The following is a 10,706-nucleotide window of genomic DNA, read 5'->3' as shown; positions in this document are numbered from 1 at the left end:
TTTCAAATATTCGGCGCATCAGTCTGTAATAATCGCGTACAAGATCTGAAAACGTAAAATTGATGTTGGACGGTGCACCTACCCCTTCGGCCCAGAGACAATCGAGGTCCGCCTAACTTTGGTAGCCTATTCTGCGTCCGGGTTATGTCGTATAAATTTCCCCGATCGCGTTCCAGCGACACGGTCGGGGATGTATATTTTACAATCCATTCGACAAACACCCGAAAAATCTAGCTCGGACGAGGGAAGAACGAGGCGCCCATAAAATCACAAGTGCCTACCCCCGTCTAGGTAGTAAAGACGCGAAAAGGGACAGGCACGTGGAATCCAGGACGCATGCGTGCCGTGTTGCTCCTGCAGGACTTCGCACGGCAAGTCAGTCTGCATCTGGACTCCGGCTCGCGTACACTTTTCCGCTTTGTGCGTGTTAGTGAACAGAATACGGACAGGATCATCGACACCGTCGAGCATGACAATAATAACACCTCTGCTGCTGCTGTGGGCCGCGTTGATCGCCATCGCAGCCACCCATCGATCAGACGGTGAGCGATAAATCACTAGAACCGAAGACGCCCGCTGCACGCTATTTCCGCAGATTTTTCCAAAACCGGGTCGACACTGCCAGCGTCCATTGTTTTCCTCGTTTACGCGTCGAACGTTCGTACAAGAGCGAGCGCTTAGCTATTATTTGTTTAGGAACGGAAAGGCTAAACGTTACATAATTCCGCGGCGTTACGAGATTCGAAACGCGAGTTCCTTGGCCTATCGTCGGGCACGGACGCAAACAACGGATCAGCGTAGACAAACGGAATATAGAACAAAGGCGATTGGTTGTGTGCACGCACCTCGTCCGTCATTTATTGTGATTATGTAAATCCCGTAAACGTTTGGGATGTCCTCTTTGAAAGTCTTTTACACGAAACAATATTTCATTTAGCTTCCTCTGTACGATTCCTTCGCAGCTGTTCGAGGCGACTGCGATCATTTGGAGTGCTGCTTAGACGCGCGAATGCTAGTAGCATTTAAACAGCTGATTGGTTGTGTTACTAAGAGTAATGCGCTTTAACCTTCTCGTTTCGATTGATCGTTCCCGGGGTGAATGTTCGAATTAGACGAACGTGATTTCCATCGGCTATGGACCCGAGGACCTCTATACATTGTAGTTTAAATCGAGCTTACTATCCGAACTGAAAATTTGGTTCGATTCGAAATTTGGAGACTAACGAATGTGTTCAGTCGAGAGGTTAAAAGTTGAAGTTATTGACACTGGATATACGGAACACAAAGAAACAGCTGCTTTATATTAGTTTATAAAAGTAACAATAAGACATTTATTCTGACTGTTATTATAACGTAATATTAACTGACTGTTATTATAACATATACCGTAAGTAACATATAAGTTGAATAAATAAATCGTAAATGTATCTTTACGACATGAATAATCGTAAATTAAAAAATTAGTGATCCGTCATTTTGACGGGTTCCATAAATCTAGTGTTAAGAAGCATGGCGCCCCGGGAAACGTATGCTGTTAAATTGCAATATTATATATAGAAAATTTTAGTTCTCTCTACTTTGTCAGCATACTGATCTCGAGAGCCGGCACAGTTATCGACGAATTAAATATTCGCGTAAATAGGCCACCGTGTTGCAAGGGCATAATGCAATAGAAACTCTTAAAATTGGCAACAGAGGAATAGGAATTATGTTTCCATAAGAGCGCAAAAATATAATGACGAGTTAAAGGAAGCGCATTTAACACGTTCCGAGAAAGTATACATGTAACTCGGCCACGTGGCAGCAGAAACGTTTGCGGAGCGTCTAAATGATTATTGTCACGGAGGATTACATTAGCGAACGCGTGCACGTGTACAATTTCAAAAGTACAAAGCGGCTACAATGTTAATAAGAGTCTTGACGTGTTAATGCACGAATGCTCGAGCTTGTAAAAGATTTCGCGATTCGGTTGTCACTAATTATTTTTCTCTTATTAATTATAAAACCCCGTGCATTGGTGATTCGGTATACAATGCCCCGGCCTCGGCACAAAATACATGGAAAATTTTATAACGAGCTAAGAATGTAGAACACAGAGAGGAGAAAACATTCGCGAGAAGTCATTCTATAACTTTGTTCCACAATAGAAGTAGGACTTTCTGCGCCGTTGAACGGAAAGCACCTCCTGAAATTGCTACGAATGTCGAATAGAATAATGCGAAGGGAATTGCAAGCCTCCAGCCATTCGTATTACCAATATTAAAAAATTTATCACCAACACGGGCATTTCATTAGTTATGCGCAGATATACGTACGTTTTAGAAAGTTCGTTTATAGAGCACACATTCATGGCACGCACATTGACTGTCGAAATAGAAAATTAAAACGACTTGCGCAGATTTTCACGGGAAATTCAATTTCTCCATAGAATTTCCTGCGTTGATGGTTTCAACGAACTTGAGATTACGTGAAAAGGATGCTCTTATTAAGACTTGTATTTTCCTAAGGTTTTGAAAAGTTGATAATTGTTACAATTTTGATCATTTAAGTAATGTAAGGTAATATAGCATTAATGTAATGTGCAATGAAACTAAAAATGCACTAACATCTCCAAAGCTGAAACGACAGTAAATGATTAATTTAAATCAAAATGTTTCAAAAGTTTGCGCAGCAGATACTTACCGAATCTCTTTGCTTCTTTCAGATTAATTTTCATATCTGAACGGATTAGCTATCCTTATTAACCCTTTAACCGCAGGCAACCTGGAATTCGCGCGTTCTGATTTTTAAAAATCTTCTCTTTTGAAATTTTTGTTTCTCTTTTTATATCGCTTCCAATCCAATTCTTAGAGCGCATGTGCATAACAAAAAATAAAACTAGTCCGCGATTTTATACCGAAAAATGAAAAACTCGCCTGTCGTTGGAGAATCAATAATGTAACAGTGAACATGATAAATATTGCACACAGAATAATCGCATATGATGTTTAAATTGTTTAACGAGAAATGTAATGATTAAAAATTCCATCCATCATATAATGGCTTAACCTCTGAAAGCAAGAATATGATAAAAATCCATTTTTTCCATAATTTGTATTGCGTTCAAATTGAAACTCGACTTTTATTTTCTTCTGTTCGCTCGCAATACAAGTTAATGAATTCTACTGCACGCCTGGAAAATCGGTGCATATTACATTGAGTCCGGCATATTACCCAACGCACGATCAATTAATAATCAGACGAAGTTGAAAGCTCTCTGTCTCTATCCCTCCCCCCCTCTCCTCTCTCTCTCTCTCTCTCTCTCTCTCTCTCTCTAATGCCTCGCTACGAGCGACAGGAGAAAGTTTCGTATATTCATAAGAAATTCAAAGGGACAAAAAAAGGAACTGTCTTTCCCGGTTGAAATTGCGACCGTCGTCCTACCTCGTTATCTTGGAATTGCTAGCAGAGGAAAAATTAAGGTTCTAAATGATTAGTGCTCCGTCGAACTTCGGGATTGGCTGCGATTTCTCTTGGGGTACGCCACCCTCCAGGGAGTCAGCGGTCTCTGATAGACAAACCAGCGGTGGCTGTCTCTAATAGCATTGCCGCCAGAATAACCCAAAGCCAAAAGCGTGGCTAACTCCATGCTCCTGCGTCAACGATGCTCGCGTAATAATCAGACACGTTCAGGATTTGATAACTTGTTCTCGCTTTATATTTACACGAATTCGTCACGGTATTAAAAGCAGTTTTCTAATTTTCCTCGTCTCCCCAGGGTTATTCTGACATCTGTCAGAATGTGACGATGAAACTGAAATTATAAACTATAGAATATGTTATTTACATATATGTATATAATGTGTAATTAATATTTATAATTATAATATATATAATTATAATATGTAATTATAATTTATAAATATTAATTACACATTATATACATATATGTAAATAACATATTATGTTATATTATATTATATTAAATATACATATATACATATATATTGAATGTAGAGATATAAATTTAAATATTAAATTTTGGTGCAGTAAGAAGCTTGTTAGTGGAATGCAGAGCTTTTCATGCATTTATGAGATATATGAGTAGGTGCCATCCAAAACAGCACACAGATTAAAAGTTATTATGAATGGTGCTATGGTTTCAGTTGATTGAAATCATTGAGAGAAAAAAGTACACTTCATTTTATTTTTTTTGCCATTGATGTAAACAATTTTAGCATTAAAGACAGCAATTTATTTATTAGTTACATTAACAGGATTTGCAGTTTACGGAATCGGGATGTATGCAACATTTTCTAGAACTTGATGTTGTTTTACATCGTTGTTAAGATAACAAATGAAACCGTATTTAAGCTTAAATTGTACAAAGCAACTGACTCTTCTTTTGAATATTGCAAAAAGTCTGGAATATATGAATTCGCAAGTACGCTACTTTTAAAGATGATTAGTCGAAGTTTTTCAGTGGAAGAAGTGGAAAATTTTTCACATTTTCAAACTGTCAAGGCTGCGAAGTTTAAAACCGCATAAAGATCATCCCACGAACCACTAACTAAAACTGTCTTAATTCCTTAATTATTCCACCTTTATGCACCGGAAAAAGACAATTTAATTCGCGTATGCATGACCTGATTAATCGGTGTTCCGTTTCATTCAAAAATTGAATTCAAAAGGAGAAAAGACGGTCGTCGTAAGCTCGAACCGCGGCTGAAAGGTAATTAAACCGGATCACGGATGAGTCTAACTTGCGAAATCATTTCCTTCCGGGGAAATTTATTCTCCGAGACAAAAGTGCCTAATATAAATAGCATGATCCGCCGACGCGCTTTGTCATTGTCGTTCGGCCAGAATGATTAATATTTGCGCTCGGCTCGGTCGGAGCTATGTAAGATACGCAATCGTGCACGCAACCACTGCGGGCATTAGTATTCGGATAAAATTTGTATCTCATTTCGAAACGATGACGACGACAGAAATGGGACTAATTACGTCACGAATTGCAGAAATTATGTCCTCGTTAGTCGCCTTGGATGACAGAATGGTACCTTTACTTAACTAAGGATTTTTACGCAAAATATAAACTTATTTCTTCATACAAAAACTTATTTCCCTTCTTAGTAGGCATAATAAGTTGAGAATAATATAACAACGTTTATGCATTTGTATAAGAGATATTTTTCGTTTCTGATTGTTACTATTGTTGAATAATACTACGTAAATAAGGACCGATGTTAGTTACCTAAATTATTCAAAAGTTGCATTGAAGGTATAATCGAGTAATACTAATTGTGTACAATAGAGGATCGTTGATCTTTAAATATTTTGTAAGCATCCAGTAACAGAGACAAAGTTTTGACGACTTCAAACTTTTATATAATTGAGTAACTTCTTTTTAACGTTGTTCCTTCGTCTGGAGTATTTTCTTATTTAACATCATTAAAAAATTGCTGATTTTTCTCTGTTGCTTTCTCTCCTGACTGAATTTATTCCATTTGTTGTTTTCCATTTCAATTCTATTGTTTCAAGGATACCCACAATTAGGCACGTATTTCTCTGTCTTATCGATTAAACAACACGGTCTCTGATACAGAAGTTCTAATAATCGATTTGTCTCCACTGTTCGCCCAAAATTGCAACGTAGTAACATTATTAACCCTATTAAGGTATAAGTTTTGATGACTTTATAGCAGTCGTGGCTAGTAATTTTACATAAATTTGAATCTACTTCATTGAGATCAAAGTTGTCTTTTAAAAAAGAAATAGATAAGCCCCTTATAACATCATTAGTAACTTCAAGTTAAAATGAACTAAAATCTCATCATCAGAGGGTACTGTTTACAAATGAAACTGTTTATGTGAGAAAAGTATTCGGATTATAAGTAATTCTGGCGTCACACACACACACACACACACACACACACACACACACACACACACACACACACACACACACACACACACACACACACACACACACGCACGCACAGATTCAGGTATTCGAGGCTCCACTCTATTAGGTTATTTCGAATGTACACGTAAGACTTACTAAATCTCTTTGTCAATAAAAAGTGGAACGCGAATATGCATCTACGATTCTCTTAATATAAACATTTCATCGAAAAGCAAAATTACTCTCCCAACAGTATACAGTAAATTCTCCCTAATTCGTGTTCAGATTGCGCATAAAAATGGACAATTTGGGAAGAAGAGATACGATTATTCGAGCCTTGCGGCTATAGTTACCGATCGTCAACAACTATAAAAACCGTTAATATATGTGCCCATAATTATGAAAGTGGTCTAAGTCATATATTTCTTGTTTCGAGATATTCAATGAATCGCATTTGATTAAATTAAAAAATATTTTTACATTATGCGACATTTTAATTTATAATTTTATTAGTCTTGATTAATGGAAATTTATTATAGATATGAAATTTTGTGTGAATTTCATAGGAAAATGTTTTTAAAGCTTGAATTGACTTAGACCATTTTCAAAATTAACTGAATGTCCTATAATTGACTTAAAGTAATAAAAAATTGTGATTTTTATTTGAGCCGTTTATTTTGAAAGTGGTGTAAGTCCAATGTCATCGAAAGAAATTGTAAGTGGCGTTGCGTGGGGTATTTAGACAATACAAGCTCAGATTCGGCATTTTGAATTTCTTTAAAAAAAAGAACTTATACTACTTTCAAAATAAACGGTCCATTTGAAACAACAACTTTAACGAAATAATTCATAAACATTTATTAATCATTATTAAAAAGTAATCCATTTTTATCATAATTTCGAGTTTTTAAGATTTTTAAAATGTTCCTGAAAAACTGGAGGGATGTATGGTAGTAAACACATAAGATCTTTATGTTTTTCTTCCGTTACTGGTCTAGTGGTGTTGTATAATGGAAGTAATTGAATATTTTCGTATATTTTTGGTCTTCCTCTTTTAGGTGAAAGATCCAAAACTTGGAATTCAGAATCATCTAAAGGAGTCTTATAAAACATTTTATAAGGTTCATTTTTCAAGAATCTCATCCATTGAATTTTTAGCCAAAAGACAGATTCGCCCGCGGTATTTTTTACTCTCCTTGTTATTGATTTTGCAAGTGATTTCGTTGAAATAAAATCCGGCTGCGACATTCGTTTGATCGAAAATGTATTTCTTTTTCTACAATTTTCGATCAATTCATAGTAATGTTGACTTAGACCACTTTCATAATTAACACTAAATGAATTCCGTATAACGCTGTAATTACAACTACTATCTAAAGGTTCATTTTTGACGATATCGTAAAAATTACATTGAATAAATTTAGTTTAAAATCATGTCGTGTGAAATAAGTGATAAATTCATTTTTTTTTTAATTTTGACTTAGACCACTTTCATAATTACGGGCACATATAACCGTTAAAATATAATTGTTGACAATCGGTAACTGTAAAAGCGAGCCGCAAGCCTCGAATAATCTCCACTTCCTAAATTATTATATTTATATCAATACTGCGTATTAATTAGAGAGAATTTACTGTGCCCATGGCGTAGACTTCACTGAATAAAATTACCATACACTTTATTCCTCGACCCTAAAGTAAACTGTCGTTGATTGATGATGAATTTGATGCAGTAGTTTCCAAGCAGTCATTCTTATAGTGCAAGATCAATAAGGCTAGTTTGGCTAGTAAGGCTAATAATGTGACGAACATGAAGAAATTTCGAGATGAAATACCGTAACCGTGATATTCCGAGATTGAATTTTTGGGTGTCGAATGGATACGTGGCAGGCGGAGCCAGGATGCAATAAAATGTTTTGGGGAAATGATACAGACGGGTCGGTAGCGACAGTTTTAAACTTCACGTCACGGACAGGCCCACTAATTATTCGTGGGCATGCGAATGAAAGAAATTCCTTTCTCTTTCGACGCGGGACGGCGGATGTATATGTACACCAAAGGCACACAATGTTATACAACGTACGGCAATTTCCATTATACAACATGCTTCTGTTATGCAAATCGAGACGTGTGTCTGAGTGGACGGGCTCTTACGCGATGTTCGGCGGTCGAGCGGTCCTAAGCTACGCGGAAAACTCCGGTTTTTGGACGTTGACGTGTACCAGTGCAATTTACGCTGATGGTACACGCGTTCCCTTACTTATGCGATTTAATTACACGTTCTATGAAATTTTGATGGGTCCTCACGTGATCGGGCGGGACGATTAGTCCGATCGATATCTGCCGTCTCGATCAATGTTTGATCGAGATTCTACTTTCTATAATTTTTTTCCCGACGATATTTAATCTTTACACAGGGTGGGCCGGAATTTTTAGCACAACCGAGCATAGGTCTACATGAATAAATTCTACATAGATTCTACATGATAAAATAAGAAACAAAACTTTGGTGTAACAGTTTTTTGATCCGAAACTACGTTCTCGAGAAAATCAAATTTAAAGTTTATTCATCTTTGCGAAGGAGATCTTCTACCGTATTTGCCTCCATCCGAGATAGTGTTTACAAACATTAATTGTTGTGAACTATTTACTTAGTAAACGGAATGTTTCCACCATTGTCAATGTTTGTAAACACTATCTAGGACGGAGATACCTACGGTAGAAGGTCTCCTTTACAAAGATGAATAAACTTTAAAGTCGATTTTCTCGAAAACGGAGCTCTGGATGAGAAAATGTTATACCAAATTTATTTCTTATATTTTCATGTAGAATCACCCTCTGCTCGGTTGTACTACGAATTCTCTACCTACCCTGTATTCAGCCTTCGTGAAACGAATATTGAGGAGAAATGAAATAATATTTTAACTCTTGGATCGCGGTCCGGGTCTTTTTGAACCCAGAATTTCGAAGGTATTATTATTATTATCTGGATACTCAGCTCTTGGTGATAAATTTCAATTGTAAATTTCATAGAAATAAAGTATTTAATCAGATTAGAATTGAAAAGTTCTATTATGTGTGACTTTACTTATTAAATATTAGTACTCATTAAAGATTCTCGCGTTTTTGTGGATCCTAATGAAATTAGGAAGACACAGTGGATCAAAGTAAATATTAATTTTCAAATCTAAAAAATAATTCTGTCGCCCACATACGTGCGACACGCAAAATGTTAATTAAATGAAATGAGATGGTAAAGAATATGTTTGAAACAATGTATAAACAATTGTTGTGTATGCGTGAACGAAAAGGATCGGTGTGTTGCGACTTTCTCACACATCCATCGCTTCGGATGCAACTAATTAAAACTTCACTCGATAATGCGATTATCGATGAGTGTGTAATACAGTAGAGCCACGATTATCCTCTCCTCCAATACTAAAATTCTCTAGTGTCCAAATAAGTTTCACATGTAATCAGCTCAATCTAAAGCAACTGGCATGAAAAACCATCTGCCGTAAAAATCAATAAAGGCTAAATCTATTACTGTAACTCAGTAACTGTTCTATTATCTAGACATTCACGTCACTGTAGTTAGTCCAAATTTTTCACAAGTCCTTGAAATTCACTTCTATCGTAATATGTTCCAACCAATTTAATTTTACTAGGACCTTTAGAATGCATTCCCAGTTTCATTTTCGTTGATCAAATTATATGAATTTTGAGGAAATTTTTGGGATTTATTTCCAGCACTCGACGTGTTAATTCTAGAGGTGATATATATGGAAAAGGTAAAAACGTAGTAAGAGTTTTGTAGGAAAAATATGAATAGCTGACGAGTAGTTCTGAGAGATGATGAAAATAGTGGAGAAGCTGACCACATAAAAACGATTATAGAAACAATGATGCATAATGAAACGAGTCTATAGAATCAAGACGTTTGACTCTTAGGGTGGTCGAAAATCCTGTGTCGTATTCTGGAATTTTCAATCAAGCAACTGGAATACATCGAGTCCAAACAATCGCTTGTGTGTACAATTCTCAAAACTCTCCTTCGTTTGAGTCTTAATGTGATACTTGTATACTGTGGTTTCTACAACATCGACATTGGAGAACCCGAAAAGAAAAGAAAACAATTAAAACAACGAAACAATATTTATACATGACATCCTTAACACGTTCCGTGCCACGTGTACCATCGATGGTACACGCTTGCATGTTTACTTAGTGAACTGAACAAATTGTTTACAAGAAATTTAGAACCGAAGAATCAATTTCCACCGCAAGAATGGGCGTTGATAAGTTTTTGTTACGTTGTTATGTGTACGAGAATTAATAATTGCACGTAATACATCAAGTTTTAGTAAAATATCAAAGTGTGAAGATTCGAGTAAAAAAAGCTCGGCACGGAACGTGTTAATGGATTTGAAAGAAATTTGAAATATAATCCATATAAATAAAATCCATTTCACTAAATCTTATACTAGAAACCTTGTATTTCTCAATTGTTTAATCGCACTAAATTCCGCGAACTGTAGTGTTCACTCCACTACTTTGCGTTGTAGCGATGTTCGAACTGCTGCCCGTTACAATCGATACAATTACGCAACCTTATTATTAGAGAGCGAGTAACAATTTCAAGAGTTTCTGCTGTTATTGCGGAACATGCACGACTAATACGTTGTTGCATACGTTGTTACCTATGTAGCATCTAGGACTGTGTTTACCAATACTGATCGGCCGCTCGTAAACAAAGTTGTCTGACTACGTTGCGATAACAGTCAGGTTGAATAATGGCTCTTCTAATACAACGCGATTT

General features: G+C 36.3%; 1 protein-coding gene across 4 annotated transcripts in view; it reads left to right on the top strand.

Annotated features, from left to right (window-relative positions):
- The first annotated feature begins 409 nt into the window (after positions 1-409).
- The window catches only part of LOC117225110 (lachesin), a 409,294-nt gene continuing 398,997 nt past the window's right edge, over positions 410-10,706 (top strand). For 2 of the 4 annotated variants that reach the window (XM_033478436.2, XM_033478439.2), the window contains exon 1: positions 412-542. In XM_033478436.2, the coding sequence (XP_033334327.1) occupies positions 470-542 (73 nt within the window). In that variant the 5' untranslated portion in view covers positions 412-469. Of the gene's footprint in view, positions 543-10,706 lie in introns of all 4 variants that reach the window. The other 2 variants (XM_033478437.2, XM_033478433.2) reach the window with 2 other exon arrangements.

The sequence above is a fragment of the Megalopta genalis genome, chromosome 8, assembly GCF_051020955.1.
Source record: "Megalopta genalis isolate 19385.01 chromosome 8, iyMegGena1_principal, whole genome shotgun sequence".
Lineage (NCBI taxonomy): Eukaryota > Metazoa > Arthropoda > Insecta > Hymenoptera > Halictidae > Megalopta > Megalopta genalis.
The sequence above is the reverse complement of the archived record's forward strand: the minus strand, read 5'-3'. Positions and strand labels throughout refer to the sequence as shown.